Genomic DNA, 18,972 nt, shown 5'->3' on the forward strand with positions numbered 1-18,972 from the left:
TTCGAAGATGGCCATCTATTTACTATTACGTCCAAGATAATAGAGTTTCTTTTTTTTCTTTCTTTTTTTTTTTTTTTTTTTTTGCAAAGATGTGGTATTGCTATTGCATTGGGTTTTAGGTATAAATTGAAACTACTTTTGTTAGTGAATGCAATTGACATTTCAATTGGTGTCCTGGTTAATATTGAAGTGAAATTAACACTTTATGGATAGCAGAGTCCTGTGTTAATATTTTGGAATAATAATATTAATATTTCTGTTTTTGTAATGGAACTACACTGTGTTTAGAGGTCTGAGGTAACTCATTAGATGTTTGAGAATGAGTAGTTATTCTGACATAAAAGAATGAGAAAATCCATGTCATCCTTACAATTTTATATGGTTCTATATAGTAGGGCGATTTACTGTAAGAAATACTTTCTTGCCTTTTTTCATGGATCATAGGGACCATTGTGAGGCATTTCTAGTCTTTCTTTTTGGCAGTGCTCATGTTTAGGAATCCATTTTCCCACTAAATCACTAACTTCGGTGTATGTAAGAATTCTACGAACAGATTAGGAAATTTTGTAATCTCTATGCATAGTTTTCTTGATTCTTTTTAAACATCTAGGCAGATGTGTTATGTGTAATACAGTACTTAGCAATTATTTGTGAAGTGGCCTTGACTATTCAGTTCATTTAAAATGGACTAGATTGTTTAATAGCTGTGCTTCTTTACAGAAACATTTTTTAAAATCCCAAGAGATTCCTTGGTAGTTGTATTTTTCTTGCAAGTGTCTATCTTTGGCTTAAGGACAAAGTAAAAGAATATCATTGATTTGTGATAGTTTACATTTTTTTTGTGGTTTAAGGATATAGGGTCAGTTAATATAATTGACTTTTAATTTCCTGTAACAAAGTACTTTATTTCTAGATACTATATTTTGTCTAGCTGATATGTAATTCATTAAACTATCAATTTTTATAATAATGATAATGGTAATTTTGCTGTTGGTTCTTGTTATGAGAACATTTCTAATTTGAACAAAAGTAGCCACATTAGGAGAAAAGTGTATTATCCCTATTGAAACTGGAAGAGCTAGAATAATTCAAAAATTAGAATAACTTCAGATTCCTTTTGGGCTTTAATAATTTTCAAGTTTTCCTTATTACCAAATTGTCTGAATCACTTGTAAAAATGAGTACTTCCTGCATTTAAAATATGTTTAGAAATGTGTGGTTTTACCCTTTCTTATGAATATAAATAGGTAATTTAGGGTATATTATAAAACATTGTAATTGATACTATTTTAATTCTTGATAAAATCTGGTATATAACAATTTATTATGAGCTACATTAAGCATATACAATGAAGGAATATGTATTTCCATTATTCAGAATACTATATTCATGTATCAGTGTTGCTGGTTAAAATCATTATATGTAACTGTGAAGTAATGCATTATCAAAGCTTAATTCAATGCAATCATTTCTTTTTGTTTTACTTCTTCATTCATTCCAAAGACAAATCAAGTGCTTAATCTTTGTCTGACACCTCTTCATCTGCTTTTATGTATTTGTTTATGTATTGCATAATTGTCACTTTTCATTTCAATATTATATAAATAATTTATTTGCTCTCATGAGCTTTTCTTAGGGCATACCTGGACATAAGTGACATGTTACATATTTCTCTGGATTTTTTTTAGCCAAGTGTTTTTGAAGAATAGTTCTAAATGAAAAGTTTATTTAAAAATAGGACTTGTTGTTACAAAGCAATATTGCATCTATATTTAAAATTTTAAATATACATTTAAAATTTTCTACAATAGCTTGTTATTCAAAAGAATAGTCTTTATTATGGAAAATGATATGTGTATGTTTCTTAGGTTTACTTGAAGCCAGACATATAAATATATATAGAGATAAACTTTGATGTTTAATGTACACAGTTATGATTCAGTTTATTATATTTAATTTGTAAAGAACAACACTAGTTTTCTCATGCTTATGAGGAAATATATTCTTTCATATATAAGGCATAATAGTCATTGTCAGTAAAATAGAAATTAGATTTGAATATGGTTATTATCTTTTGGCATAATAAAATACTGAAATGGAATGCTGTATTTATAATAAACGTGTGATGATTACATAATGATGTCTGTACTTTACATGCAGTGCTACTCTTTTGGCATTCCTGGTTGAACTACTTAAAAGTTCAGTAGCCATGCAAGAACAGATGCTGGGTGGAAAAGGCTTTTTAGTCATTGGCTACTTACTTGAAAAGGTAAGTGGTATGTGTTGATGGTTTTATTGTGTAGCTTCACAGTTGGACAGCTGACAACCACTAATTATATTTTTTTTATAATTTCACTTTCCATTGACTTATACTATTTGCTAGTTCCCAAACGTCTGAGATTTCAGTGTAGAGATGGAATTAACTGGGTATCGGAAGTGTAATTAAGAAAATTTAAATTAAAAAAAGTAAAGAAAAAATTTACATCTATATTCAAGCAATAAGTATCATTTCTCTTAAGGTTTTCTATAGTAGTACACCCTTATTTCTACTCTCGCTTTCTAAGGTGTCACTTACCCATGGTCAACTGTGGTTCAAAAATATCAAATGGAATAAACAATTTATAACTTTTAAATTGTGTGCTGTTCTGAGTAGAGTGATGAAATCTCATGCTATCCCTCTTTAACAAGCCCTGGACATGAATCTTCCTTTTGTTCAGCTTTTTCATGCTGTATACACTGTCTCCCTATTAGTCATTTAGTAGCTATGTCAGTTCTCAGACCGAAAATCGTGTACATCATCCACTAGGGGTCTTGGAACTATCGCCTCGGGATAAGGAGGGAGTACTGTAGTTGTTTCTTTGCTTTCTTTTCACTTAGATTATTTTCATTTTTTATTTTTATTTTTGAGACGGTGTCTCACTCTGTCTCCCACACTGGAGTGCAGTGGCACGATCTTGACTCACTGCAACTTCCTCCTCCTGAGTTTGATTAAGCGATTCTCCTGCCTCAGCCTCCTGAGTATCTGGGATCACAGGCGCGCACCACCATGCCTGGCTAAAGTTTTGTATTTTTAGTAGAGACAGGGTTTCCCCATGTTGGCCAGGCTGATCTTGAACTCCTGGCCTCAAGTGATCTGCCCGCCTTGGCCTCGCAAAGTGCTGGGATTACAGGCATGAACCACTGCGTCTGACCTTAGACTGTTTCTTGAAAGTCTTTTGTATTAAGATAAAAATCTTAATTTATATTTAGTATAAATGGATTTACCTGTTAGGTTTTGTGTTATTTTTTAATTATGCGGTCAAAATTTTTATTTTGTAGTAATAGAAACATTATTTTGTGTTCTTTTTCCCTGCTCTTATTACATATTATTTAAAGTAGTTTTTTTCTGATCTATACATAATATAAACAATAAAAATTAGATGGGTTTACTTTTTCCTATTTTGTGTCATTTATGTTTTATGACCTCTTTTGCTTTAGTCACAGCTGTGCTTTTATGATAATGAGTGCTGAATTTCTGATTATGATCTCACAAGAGTTTAATTGTATCATGTGATTTCCTTTAAAAGTTAAAGTGGGATTTCATGAATAAATTTTTTTATAACAAATACCTATGCCCTTTATTAGCACTCTCAGACCTCTTCTTATCTGTTAGTTAACTCCATAATATTCAGCTGCTCTGAAAATGAAACTATTTGAGAAGTAATAGAAGTGAGATCTTAACTAAGGGATAAACATATTTCCTTTGGAAAAAAATTGAGAAGATATTTTGAAGTAGTTTTAATTTTACCTCCAATTGTTTTGCATTTGAAATGTTATCAATTGATTAATGGATAAACAAACTGTGGTATATACATGCAATTGAATATTATTTAGTCACAAAAAGAATCAAGTTCTAAAATATGCTATATTTTATATATTACATGTCTTTATGTATATTTTGTATATAACATGTCTTTTCTTTAAAACAAGTGTTGACCTTTCTTTAAGGATTAATGATTGAAGAGTGGTAGATTGTTAAGTAGATTGATCACTGGCAGCATTTCTTTATTGAGATGATTTTTTCCGTAACGTTACTAAGAACTTAAGGCTCTTTGACTTATTTTTTTAAATGATAGAATACTCTTTTTCTATATCTAGTTTATAATAATTGTTTAGAAGATGTATGATAAGCTACATTTAACATGATTTTGATAACGTATGAAATGCCTTTGTAAGATTACTGTGTGTGACAGGATTTCTGTGAAGACTTACCCCTTTAAATATGCTTTCGTTTGTTTACTGAGAATGTATCAGAAAATTATAAACATTCTTTTACTTAAAACTTAGCTTATAGTTAGAAATATTTGTAAAAGCCTTCAAGTAAAAATGTATGTTAATATTTCAAATCTTATAATGTCAATTTAGTGGATGCAAAATACTCTTTCATTGTGGTTTTAATTTGCAGTTTTCCTAGATTTTGAATAAAATTAGACATTTTCATATATAATTATAGAAAATTAATCTTTTATCTTCTTTGGTATTCATTTCCTTTACCGATTTTCCCTCTGTCATCATGATTCCCGCCCTGAGTCAACCCATAATTCATTTTTTGGCTTTATGAATTGCTTATTGTAAATATTTCTCGGAAGTGGGATCATACAATATTTGTCTTTTTGTATTTGGTCCATTTTGCTTAGCATAATGTTTTCAGTGTGTATCCATGTTATAGCATATTTTACAACTTCATTCTTTTTTATAGCTAAATAATATTCCATTAGATGTATGTATACATTTTGCTTCTCCATTCATCAGTTGATACACATTTGTGTTGTTTCTATCTTTTGGCTCTATGAATAAAGCTGCCATGAATGTTCATGTAGTGGGTTATATGTGGACATATGTTTTTACTTCTGTTCAGTAGATACCTAGCAGTTAATTTGCTGGGTCCTATGTTTAACTATTTGATAAACTACTGATGTTTTTCAAAGTGACTTCATCATTTTACATCCTACCAACTATATTTAAGAGTTCCAATTTTTCCACATCCTTACCAACTCTTGTTTTATATGTCTCTTTTTGATTCTGGCCCTCCTACTGGGTGTGAAATGGCTTATCAATTTTAAATTTGCATTTTTGGAATGAATAGTGGTGCTGAATATCTTTCCATATGCTTGTTGTCTATTTTCATGTGCTTATTAGCTATTTATTGATATATGTTCTTTGAAGGAATACCTTTAGCTCTTTTGCTCATTTAATGATTGTGATATGTGCCTTTTTATTATTGATTTGTAGGAGTTTTTTTAATAGATGGATGTTTAGCAAATATATTCCTCCATTCTTTGGATCACATTAATTTGCATTTCCCTGATGACAATAAAGTTGAGCGTATATTTATTTTACTTTTGGATATCTTCTTTTGTTAAATACTGCTTCAGAGTGACAGTTTTCATTTGGGTTGTGTGTCATTTTGTTACTGATTTGTGGAAATCATACATATATTTTGGATGTAATCACTTCATTGGATATACACTCCTAATTATCTCTTCTTCTTTGGCTTGCCTTTTCACTCTCTTAATGGTGATTTTTGAAAACAGAAGTTACTAGTTTTAGTATAGGTTACATTTTCAGTGTCTTTTATGACCAGTTAGACCCATATCCCGAAGCCATAAGATTATTCTGTTTTCTTCTCAAAATTTTGTTTTATCTTTCATATTTAGATCTATAATCTATCTGGAATTGAATTTTATATATGGTATGAGGTATAAAGGTCAAGGTTCTTTCTTTCCCCCATGTATGTCATCTAGCTGGCCCAGTACCATGTTTTGAAAAGATGATTTCCTATCTCATTGCAGTCTAATCTTTGCCATAAATCAGATGACCATGTATGACTGTGAATTTTTGGTGTGTTTCAGACAGTACAACAGTATTTTAATTTGTATAGCTTTTTAGTATGGCCTGATACTTACGAGTATGTCATCTAGCTTTACTGTTGTTCTTGAAGACTGCCTTGACTGTTTTTGGGTCTTTGCATTTCCGTATGTATCAGCTTACTAACTTCCACCAAAAAACATGAGGATTTTTATTGTATTATATTGACATCTTTCCTATATTGAATCTTTCAGGTCATATACTTGATATGTTCTTTTATTAATTGAGATTTTTCTTTTGTACTTTTCTCTATGGAACAGTTTCTGTTTTTTTGATGGATTTATTTCCAGATACTTAATATTATTTGATGCCCTTAAAATTTTAAGTTTTTACACTTGATCTTACCCAAAAGGCCAGGAAGCAATTAAAATTTTTGATTTTTAATTTGTTAGTGGTACATAGAATTATAATTGATGTTTACATTGAACTTTTATATACCAGTCTTTCTATTCCTCTATTAAATCTAGTCATTTGTAGATTTTTTCAGAAAAATTTTTGTAGACAATAACAACATTGGAGAATGATTACTTTTGTTTTTTTCTTTCTAATGTTTAGTTTTTTATTTTTTTCCTTCCCTTGTTATGCCACCTAAAAACTGCCAGCACAGTGTTGAATAAAAGTTGTCATAGTGGCCATCCCTGCCTTATTCCTGATCTCATGGGCAATGCTTTTAATAATTAGCCAGTAAGTATGATATTTTTAATAGATTACTTTTTGTAGATTTTTTAGTTAAATTAAGGAATTACCTATTTCTAGTTTGCTAAGAGTTTTCTTGATTATAAACAGGATTTTATCAAACACCTTTTCTGCAGTATTTGAGATGATTATGATTTCTCTTCATTTTTCTTAGTTTAGTGAATTACATTGATTATTTTTCAGATTTTAAACCTTCCTTGTATTCCTGGACTCTCGTTTACTCCTAAATCTACTCGTATTCCAACCTGGCTTTCATTCTTACATGCCCTTTAAGATGGCTCATGTCTTTATCACCAGTGGCCTTCATAATCTGTCCTGTGATTATTTCTCAGTCCTTATCTTATTTGGCCTGTGAATATTTCAGTTGAACATTTTTTCCTCCTTGAAATACTTTATTGTATTGTGTTTTTTGATGGCTTTCTTTCTTTTTTTCTTACTTATTCTCTCTCATTAGTTCTGCTTCATCTTTCTAAATTCTGATGACTGTTCTGTCCCAGTGATTAATCCTGGAAAGCGTTTCACTTTTCCATCTACACAGTACCTTACTCTAATTGAGATTATCCACTTCTGCAGCTTCCATGATCCTGTAAATACTAATTGCCTCAGTTGTTTCTCCTACTTTTAGTTCCACTTGGATTTCTAGTAATCTTCTTGACTAAATTATCCAAACTTATTTTTCTCACACGTTTCATCCTTCAGAGTTCTTTATCTTATTTAGTGGCATTACCATTCAACAAGTAGTTGAAACCAAAAAGTTAATTCTTTTTGACTCTACTTTTTTTGCACTCTAGATGCAGACTCTCAGGAAATTATGTTGTCTTACTGTCAAAACATATCCAGAATCAATTAGTACTTCCTTACTTCTCAATTCCTTACCATGTCCGTTGATATCATCTTAGTTCAAACCATGATCATCCTTTACCATTGGTTACCTACAGTCAATTTTTCACTTGCAGTTAGACTAGTTGTCCTAAAATGTGCCCAATCTTATTCAAGTCTTCATCCTTCTCATAATGAAGTCATAAGCTTTATACTTCACATCATCTCTTCCGACTCTTCTTGCTTTCTCGGTTTTAGGCAAGGTCTTTTTGCCTTTTCCTTAGAAACTAATAAAATGGTAAGCATTTACCCAAGGACTTTTGCATTTACTTCCCCCATTGTTTCCATCACTCTTTCTTCAGATACTCACAGAATTTGGTTGTATGCTTCATTCAGGATTTTGCTTATATGATGCCTTATCACAGAAATATTCTCTGATCATTCTAAATAAATTAGTATTCCTTCCATAACCATCAGTGTTTATGTACCCTGCTAATTGTGTAGCACCATTCTGGCATGTTTTATATTTTTTACTAATTTTCTGCCTCCTTCTGCTAGAATGTAGGATTCATGAAAGCAGGGGCAATGTATGTATATTTTTGTCTCCCCTTATTGTTATATCTTCAGCACCTAGAGCAGTGCTTGGCTCAGTAAATAGTTGTTGAATTGAGTATATGAAAAGTCCTTGCATGCTTGTCTGATTACCTAAGAAAGAGTAACTCTTTTACCTTTCTTAGAGAAATGCTCACATTGTATTGTTTTTAAATAATCAGTGGCAAGGTTAGTATTAATAGTATAGTAATAGAATTTTCATTTTTTAATTGCTTAACTGATAACAGGTTACTGGTTAACTGCAACTTAGCTTTTGTATCTCCTTGTCATAGAAGATATCTTAGGAAGAGAGTATGTGAGAGGCCTTTTTATTAATAAACATTTTACTGTTCCACAAAAAATTTTAAGGTGTTTTTGTTTTGTTTTGCCAAAATACGATCTTATGGAAAACTTAGAGGTTATCCAGTGATTCAATAGGATATTTTTGATTGTGGTTAGTAGAAAATTTGATTCAAAGTATCTTAAACATTAAGAAAATATACTAACTAATGTAACTGAAAGTCTAGTATTAGATGGCTTGTCAGTTATATTCTTGGCAAGAAACAGATGGCATACTCAACCTACGTTTTTGAGAAGAGTTTAATGCAAGGATATTTAAAAAGTTGTAATCAGGGAGCTTGGCAAGATTTGAAGAGATGAGGGAAATAAGTGTTTAGTATAACCCAAAGAGAAAGTTGTTGTAGCTGTTAGGAGAAGGGTACCTGATGGGAGTGTGGTCTTCAAGAAAGGAGTATAGTGTAAGTGTACTGAAGGGGTAAAATCTGGAAAATATATACCCAAATTCATTTTCTTTCTGTCCTTTAATTTCTTGGTAATGTCTTCAATTAGTCAAACCCAACTAGAAACCAGTAGGCAATAGAGCATCCCAAGCATGAGAATAGGACAGGGAATATTGGAAAGGCAGCAAAAGGTTGGAAAAGCAGCAAACAGTAAGCTGTCTTTCAGGGCTGGGTTATCTGGGTCTCAATAATGTCATCAGAGACCCAGGTTTTGTCTGTATCTCTACTGTACCAGCTATAGTGTTGATTTTATGCTAAAGCCGATACTGTTTGAGGTCACAATGCTGCCAGAGAGAATTGGTGCTGTATGCCTTCACATCCAGGTAAAGAAAGTGAGCTCCTTTCTGTCAATTGAGCAAGTTTCTTCTCTCCAATTTGATTGGTTAGCTTAGAGCTTGGCTGACCTACCATTGAACCAGTTGTTGCTATGAGAATGCTAAACTTTGATACCGAGTCTCTGAGCTAATCATTGCTTGCTACCCTCCCTTATCACTCCATACCAAAACAACAACAAATGAATAATCTGGTTGGATTAGGCTGTTTGGAGCAAAACCTTGAAGTCCTGGGAGGAGCAGAATGGATAATAGACTACTTTATGATGTACCTCTACAATTGCAATAGTTTTACACAATTTATTGAATATATACTCATTCACATTATATGCATTATATGTATATGTGTGTGTATGTATAATGGTTTCTACAATAAAAATGAATGTTTCTGATAACCTGTTCCGTTATGGGCTAATCTAAATGTTGGAACAATCTCTCTTTATTGAAAAGAAGTTTCTCTTTGTAACCTCCAGTGCTCCTATTTGGTTTAGTTAATTCTGGAGTGGATACTATAATGCAGCAATTTTATAACTTCTCAGATATTATTTCTAAATATGGTTTGCCATATTACATATAGCACTTCTTAAAAATTGTGTGTTCTGCCACCACATAAAAGTAATATATGGATCAAATTCCAGAGCTTACATTTTCTATGAGATTTAAATTGTATTTCCATCTAAAAGTTACAGATTTATAACTATAAATTATCCAAGTATAGATCTCCTTTTAAAATAGCTTTACTTGAGAAAATGAATACAAATACCAAAATATAAAAATATTTTAAAACTGTTAATCAAAGGAAATACATTTAAAAGCAGAGTTAGAGATCTTCTTTCTTCTTTTCCCAGGCTGTGTTTTTTCCTACCTATTCTGTTCTTACTCTGTTTTTGAATATGACATTAATTCAGTTAAATGTTTCCTGAGAAATTAGGGTAGGGATCAGGAGGAAAAAAGATGAATAAGATAATATCTTTCTTGTATTAGGAAAGAGATTTTTTTTTTTACACTAACAGTAATACAAGGAAGAAGAAATAAGTACTACTAAGAGGTAAAGGTAACATGCGGTTGAAGAGAATATTCATTTATACATTTATATACTATTTACAATCCAGAATAGTAGGATTTTGAGTAGGGAAATTAAAAGACACAATTTTAGAAAAATATTTTCTGAAGAATAATTTTAGAATGCAAATCTGCTACCCAACAGCATTAATTGGTATGCAAAAACAACAGGCTTTTTTTTTTTTTTTTTTTAAAGTAATGTGGAAGGCCTTGTGTTGCTTCTAGTATATCTTTTAATATCATGGTCCAAGTTCCAAACTTGTTTTTATATTATGAATTCATCAAGTGGATATGTTTATAATGGTCAGCCTGATTTTATAATACAGGTTAATGTTCTTTATAAGGACATGATGAATAATTTTTATGAGCTACAGTCTGGTCACATAGCATGTTTAGTAACAGGATATGAGTGTATTCTGTTTTAGAGTTTTACGTGTAAGAGTAGAATGTATCAGATCATGTTCTTGAAATCATTACTACTGAATAAAAATAGAATGTATAAGATAAGCTATGTGAAATTGTAATTAGTGAAGGAGCTGGCTACAGTTTTAAGTAACTAGTGATCTCTTATTTTAATTTCATTCCCTTACAAAGTACTATATTATTTTCATTGATATTCCTTTAAATATGATTACCTGCTCTTTACTTTTTAAACTCAAATGTTTGTTTTGGTTCCCCTCCTTTATTAACTCAGCTGTTTATTTAGATCATTTCCACCATCTTTTGTAAAATTTTCATTGAAAATTATGTACTAAATTTTGATTTGAATTTCATTGAAAATTATGTACTAAGTCTTGATTTGAATTTTGTAGGTTATTGCTTATGTAAGCACCATTGGTAATTTTGTCAGACACATTATTATATTAGTGTGAGATCATTTTTAACCTTGTAATAATTTGAACCAATTAAATGCCCCCTTCTTAGTAAAACCTGTTAACCATCCTTCTACAAATGTTTTATCTGCACCATAGTTTCTTCCATGAACTTAGTAACCTCTAACATGTTACATATTTTTCCTTTTTATTTTATTTACTATGTGTTCCTGACTTATCATCTCTTAGAATATGTTCTGTGAGGCAGAGTTTTTTCAATTTTGTTAGCTGCTTTTTTGACAATGCCAGGGAGCGTACTTGACTAATAGTGAGTAATCAACATGTGTATTTTCTAAGTGACTAAAAGTCTTGAGCTCTACCTTTAAGGTAAAGGAAATGTATTCAGAGGTGTTACAAACTGGGGGAGCAAGATGGTAAAGGAGGGGAAGTAAACGTGTCCTGTGGGTGAAATTGGCCCACAGGAATATCTGTAGGACTCAACAAAGAGGTTTAGTTTTGGTCTTCACCACTCTTTACTGTCTCCTACTCTAGTTTACACATTGTTGTTAGCTATTTGCGATCATTTCAGTTTGTGACCTTTTATGTGGAAGTGTGAAAATTCATGATGTGCTTAAGTCAAATTTATTGAGTTGTCCTTATTATGAACATGAGAAATGTAACTAAATCATATGGGAGGTAAACTTGGTAAGACGATTTCATCCCTTTTAAACTTAGATCATCTTAAACTGATATTCAGACTTCAGTCAGTGAAGAAAAGGGAGGAAAGATGTGTGTGATGTGTGCTTTAGGACTCAGTGGTAGGTGATTCTTTACCCTATGATTGAAAGGATAGTGATACTACACAATAGTATCACTAGATGAGGAAGAAAAGATTTGTGTAGGAAGATGTATTTTTTGATGTTTGAGTTTGAATTATCAGTTTTAATAAAAAGCATTTTTTAATATTATAGCAATTTTATCTGAAATTGTATTCTAGGATAGCATTGTCCAATTAAAATACAATTCAAGCCTCAGGTGCAATTTAATATTTTCTAGTAAAAAATTGCAGGTGGTATTAATTTTAATAATGTATATAGCCTACTGTTTTATTTTGATAATATGCAAAATATTATTTCAACATCTATTCAATAAGAAAATACGATTTTAAAAAATATTCTGAGCTGGAAAAACCCAGTTTTTTTCATACTTACAACGCATCTCACTTTCAATTGCAACATTCCAGCAGCTCAACTGCCACGTAGGGCTTCTGGCTACTATATGAGATGGTTAAGCTTTAAGGTTTGGTTTCAATTTTGGAGAGTCTGTTGTTTAAATACGGTTGGTAATAGGTACATGGTGATAGCCATTGAAAATTCTTGAAGCGAGTACTCAGCATAGACATAGTGTTATATGAAGCTATGAAAGCATATGTCATCCAAAGATAGGGTATTTATGGGAGAAGAGAAGATCAAGGAAATAATATTTTAAGAAGTATTTTACATATTTTAAGCTGTATTTTTACATATTTTAAACACTATCACTTTTTATTTCTATGTCTAAGATCTCTTCTTGTATGTCAATTTCTATAAAAAATGAAATGAAGACGTTTACAATATTTCATTTCCTTAGCTTTATCTAATAGTAGCATTATTTAACTTGAATTATTTATCTATAATTGTCTTAGATTGGACTTCAAATAACAAGCTATCACTCAAAGAAATAGCTAAAATTTCAGATATCTTAAAAAATTATATTTTCGTGGCAAAGAAAATATAAATGTTTATTTCATATTAGGGATAGCATATGAAAAATTCATGTGTGCTTATACTAAGTCAGAAATTACACAATTTGATATTCTGGATATTTCAAGCTAGAATTTCTGTTTTCTTTCTTAGTCATCAAGAGTTCATATAACTAGAGCTGTCCTGGAGCAATTTTTATCTTTTGCAAAATACCTTGATGGTTTATCTCATGGAGCACCTTTACTGAAGCAGCTTTGTGATCACATTTTATTTAACCCAGCCATCTGGATACATACACCTGCAAAGGTATGAATTTTATACTTACTCAGTTTGTTTTAGTGCAATGTTATACATTATAGTTGCTGGATCTAAAGTATCCAGTGGAAAACATTTAAACATTTTAGCTTATTTTATAGTTAATCTGCGGCAATTGTGTTAGGCAGTATCAGGAGATCAAAATATTTATAAGTAGTAAAATAAATGAAACAATAGGTAAAAAATAATCTTTTGCATTCTAACATCTTTAGATGTGATACATACTTTTCCAATGAAGAGAATTAGCTATACCAATTTTTGAAAGACGAGGAAAGAGAACGGAGAACTAATTGTATTATGACTGTAATCATTTTGCTGGAAAATTGCTTTCATTTTGAAGGCAGAATTTATATCATGACATGTAAATAATACTAATTTAAAAATAAATATATACATGAAATAAGTATTTTTCCAGATAATAACAGAAAATTCTTATTATTTTATATACAAGGATTTAGTCCTAGTTGAAATCAATAATGAGGGATTTTTTGATTTTGAGCTATCTTTTACAGTTTAAAAATATCTCACCAAGTTACTAATTATTGCCTAAACCCAAATCTGAATTTTGAGAACTCTTCTAAGCAAGATGTCTGACATTCCATCTGTATGCTCACATGGTCAGATTGTGAAAGCGAACTATGTATTATGGCCATAGGTGAGGAGAATTTGAAATTGCATGAACTTTTAGAATATATGACAAAAATATATATGTTTTCAGATATGCTTTAGCTGACTGATGTTCTGTTGGTATGAAGAAATTTATACACTGAAAGCTACTGAAATGTATTTTAAGAGCTTTAGTTGACTTTTAAAATATTTTAATCTTTTTATCAGATTAATTTCAATAAATTATTAAATCATTTTAAAATTATTTAACTGCCACAGCTATTAGGCTACCTTTATTATAATAAGTTTATTAGAATATGTTAATTGCAGATTATATATTTTTAAATATAAATAATATCGAAGAAGGAAGTTATTTTCAACCTCATAAAAAATGGTCATCTCTTGACCTTTACTAATTCGCATTTAAATTAAAACTGAATGTATATTTATAATATAAGCACTTGAGGCATTTTAAATTCATTTTGATGATTTGTTAATATTCTGTATTAGGTTCAACTTTCCCTATACACATATTTGTCTGCTGAATTTATTGGAACTGCTACCATCTACACCACCATACGCAGAGTAGGAACAGTATTACAGCTAATGCACACCTTAAAATATTACTACTGGGTTATTAATCCTGCTGACAGTAGTGGCATTACACCTAAAGGATTAGGTATGTATAACACTTCCTCTGTATTTACATTTGCCTATGATTATTCTGTATTCTGAGTACTGTTACAGTGAGCAGTGTACATGACTGTGAAATCACTGAAATGTTTTCTTTCTTATGTAGCAAACTGGCATATTGAGAATGGTTTGTGGTAAAGAAGTTTAGGGCTTTTCAATATTAAATTATTTTGGAATAAGATGAAAAGCAACAGTATTATTTTAGCCTATATGCTTTTTTTCATTCAGGAAAATACTTCATAATATTAAAAACAGATAAATCATATTGGTTGTAACTGGTGTGTTCTAATACATCAGTTGCTTTCAACATTTTCAGATTGCTACTTTTTAAAATTTTTTTTTTCCAAATTTATCCTTTGTTCTGACTATAGTGGAAACTAATTTAGTTCTTCACTGTGATTTCTTTTTTGTTTTGAAAATATAGCCAGTTTTTCTAATTATACAAAAATATAGAAAATAAAATAATACAGAAGAAAAAATATATTTATGACCCAAACCCCAAGAATAATTACTGATATGATTTTGTCGTGTTTTCTTCCAGTGTTTCTCATTGCATACGTATATGAAAATATTTAAACTTTATAATTATAGATTGAGATTTTCTCAATTTTTCTATCTTGTTCTTTTCTCAGCTTAATGTAGTAATGTAAGGGGATGTACCATTTACATTGTTTCTAAAGTTTTGATTCTGTAAATATTAGAGAATTCTCTCATTTATATATGTGTTTACCTCCATCTTTGATTTGTTTAAAATTACTGAGAAAGGGGCTAATGACAAATATTTTAAATTTTTTTCAGGAATGTCATATTATTTTACAGTTTTGCCAGTAGTATGTTACAGTATTTCCTTTTGCGTGCTCACAATAGCATTGAATATTATAGTTTTATAATAATCCTGTTGATAAGGAAAAATAGCACTTTCCAATTTTTTTCTTTTTTCTTTTTTTTGAGACAGAGTCTTGCTCTGTCACCCAGGCTGGAGTGCAGGGGCTAAAGTGTGTTTCCTATAAGCAGCATATATTTGGATCGTGTTTCTTTTTTTTTTTTTGAAACGGAGTCTTGCTCTGTCACCCAGGCTGGAGTGCAGTGGCGCAGTCTCGGCTCACTGCAAGCTCCACCTCCTGGGTTCACGCCATTCTCCTGCCTCAGCCTCCTGAGTAGCTGGGACTACAGGTGCCCACCACCATGCCCCGCTAATTTTTTTTATATTTTTAGTAGAGATGGGGTTTCATCGTGTTAGGCAGGATGGTCTCGATCTCCTGACCTCGTGATCCGCCCAACTCGGCCTCCCATTTTACTATTTTAATGTTTATATAAGCTTACTTTTATAATGTCTTTTTATTTTATTAATGGGGCTTTAGAAGTTAATTATACTCAGATCTGTTATTTTGTCCTTTTATGGCTTCTTCCATTGCTTTTAAGTTGGTAATGCCTAAGATTTATTAGATTTTTCTGCCAAGCACTCTACATATTAATTTAATAATATATATAGTAATTATAGACATATCCATATACATACATAAGACTGCATCTATATATAACTTTTTTTTGATATCATCCTCATTTTAAAGATTAGGAAACTGAAAGTTGATACAAACCCACCAGCACCAAAATTTGAATCATATCCATCTGACTCAGAGACCTAGTTCTTAAATGCTACACTATGATAGCATTTGCTCTAAACAGATCTTATATTCACACATAATAATTTTTGCCTTATAATATTAATTTCTAATTTACAGAAAAGTTACAAAGTTGTAAGCATTGCACAAAGAATTCTTATATGTCCCTCACCAGATTGTCAGTATTTTATATCTTACCACTTTAGCCTTTACTATTCTCTCATGCTCTCTTTTTATGTATATATAAGCACACCTGCAGATACATACACATATTTTTTTCTGAATCAATTGATAATAAATTGTAGACATGATACCCTCTCACCTCTAAATATTGTGTATTTCCTGAAAGGTAAAGGCACTTTGTTAAATAACCAGAGGATACCCATTAATGTCAGTAAGTTAGCATTAATATAATATTATCATCTAATTCACAGACCCCATTCAAATTTCACTAATTACAATAATGATGTCCTTTCCAGGAAAAAAATTCTTTTGCCCTAAGTCTGTTGAGGATCATATGTTGTGCTTAGTTGCATTCTTACTTTTAATGTTCTTCAGTGTAGAATAGTTTTTTAGTATTTCCTTGTCTTTCAGGACCTTGACATTTTTGAAGAATACAGACCAGTTTTTTTTTTTTGGATAACCTTAAATTTGAATTTTCTATTTGTCCATGATGATTCAGGTTTTTCATTTTTACAAGAAATTACAGAAGTCATATTGTATCTGTCTCCTTGTATTGTGTCAAAGAAGCACATGATGTTGAGCTGTCCTTTTCCAAGTGATGTTAACTTTAAACATTTGATTAAGGTGTTATATTCCAGGTTTCTTCATTAAAAATCACTCCCTTCTCTTTGGTAATTAATAAATATTTGGTGGAGAAATACATTGAAACTATATAAATAACCTGTTCTTCAACCAAGTTTACTTATTTTAGTTCGTTGATGATTCTTACTAGAAATTATCTTTATTGTGATGACTGACAAATGATGATGTTTTCTAAGACATAATTAAGTTGGCATATCTGCTGTGAGGAAGAACTTGTTTTACTCCTCTTGTCTGTCTGTCTGTCTGTCTATCTATCTATCTCTCTATCTATCTATCTATCTATCTATCTATCTATCTATCTATCCATCCATCCATCCATCTATCTATCTGACATCTTTTATATCAGTATGGACTCATGTATTCAATGTGTTATATGAACAGTTGGCATACTTTCTTGGCAAAGGGCCAGATAGTGTTTTAGGCTCAGGGAGCCATAAGGTCTCTGTTGCGCATAGTCAGCTCTGACATTGTATTGCAGAAATAACCACAGACAGCATGTAAATGAATAGGTGTGGCTTGTTTTAGTGAAACTTACAGAAACAAGTGGCCTGATGACTTTAGTCCTAGGGCTGTGGTTTCTCTGTCTCCTGGGTTGTATCATTATTTTAATGCTCAAGATTTGGCCAGTAGGACCCTTCACATGGATTATGGGACAAATGCCCGTAAGTTTTAATACTTTCTTACTTTCTGAAACATGATGTTTCTGACTTGTCCTACACTTTGCTTATCCCAGCCCTGAAATTAGCCATTTTTCCAAGAAGCCCTGCTTTGCTTGGTGGATATGGTTTTTAGGAACCAAGATCTGGATGTGAGGTGTGCTTCTTGGTTTTTGAATGTCATTGCTTCTACATACTCTTAGTGGACAGATCTAGGAAATGATGTTCCTATCTATGTATATAGGTATATCTCAACTGATTTATCTATATTAAAACCATGAGTTCACAGCAGTACCTTCAATTACAGTCCAAAGCCACATGGCTCAACCTAGCCTCAAACTTTTTAAGTTTGCAGCTTTCTTCTTCAATAGTGAGAAATCTTGCTTCTATTGTCTTTAATACATTTATATATTTTCTTATTCTACTTTGTAAAACCAGTGTTTTGATACATACACCATAACCTTCTCAGCTTTAACATTGCTGGTCATCTGTAACCATACCCTCAGATTTTAACTCTGTATGGCCCTTGTTGTCTCCTCAGCCCCAGTTGTTTCTTTGGCACTGGCCACCCTCCTGACCTCTACTGTCTCCTTGGCCTGACCCTGGAAGTCCTTCCAGACTCACTTGCCTCTTTGGCTCTGTAAGACCCTGGGGATCACCAGAGCCTCTGCTCCTTCCATAGAACCCTTGCCCCTGAGGCCTCACTGGCTGTAGCTACATCAAAGAGAGGGAAAGGAAGAGAACCAGTACATATATTTTAAATGAAAATGACAGGAAAGTGGAATGAGCATTTATTTTTCTTTGTCATTTAAATAATTATTTTACTTTAACATTTTAATGCTTTGAAATTAATTTTTTTTATATAGTAGAACATAAGGTTCTGACTTGAAGTATGTAGTTTTCTAAATGACAGCATTTTTCAATACCATTTTAAACAAATGCTTTCTTTTAAGGATACTCTAAAGATAATTTGCACAACACTAGCTTTCGTAGAACTGTTCATGTGTAGGCACTCACCTTGAGAAGTAGGATATTTTTGCTTTGACTATGACTTAACACTTTTGTCTCTTAAATTATGATTTATATAGTTAACTGTAGAAGCATTGAGATATATTAAAAGTATTATAGGACAGGTAATATGTATTTATGGTAGCAAGTGAAATAATACAAAGGTTTATAAATAAAATGTTACTACTCTCCCAGGTAGCCAATGTTACCAGTCTTGTATATCTCTCTACTGCCTTTTCTCTGCTCATACAAACATGAGCTTACTCGTGCACACACATAGGTGTTTCAAAGCTTTATTTTGAATATATCATGAACACAAAGTGGTGTAATTACATATATCAGTGTAATATGTAAACATGTTATAAATATAAATATAAATATAAAATGAACCTCACTTAAACATCACTAAGCTTAAGAAACAGAACATTCCCAATGAGCCTGAATATTCTCATGCGTGATCACATCTCTTTTCTATTCCCTGTCAT

At 31.4% G+C, this 18,972-nt stretch overlaps 1 protein-coding gene across 1 annotated transcript in view; it reads left to right on the forward strand.

Moving 5' to 3' along the window:
* The window catches only part of NBEA (neurobeachin), a gene marked incomplete at its 3' end in the record, with an annotated part of 753,742 nt that overhangs the window by 173,653 nt on the left and 561,117 nt on the right, over positions 1-18,972 (forward strand). The window contains exons 11-13 of the mRNA XM_011969865.1: positions 2,162-2,270; positions 12,916-13,068; positions 14,194-14,362. Coding sequence (XP_011825255.1) covers positions 2,162-2,270; positions 12,916-13,068; positions 14,194-14,362 — 431 coding nt within the window. The remainder of the gene's footprint in view (positions 1-2,161; positions 2,271-12,915; positions 13,069-14,193; positions 14,363-18,972) is intronic.

This window comes from Mandrillus leucophaeus, unplaced genomic scaffold, assembly GCF_000951045.1.
Source record: "Mandrillus leucophaeus isolate KB7577 unplaced genomic scaffold, Mleu.le_1.0 Scaffold916, whole genome shotgun sequence".
Taxonomy (NCBI): Eukaryota; Metazoa; Chordata; class Mammalia; order Primates; family Cercopithecidae; genus Mandrillus; species Mandrillus leucophaeus.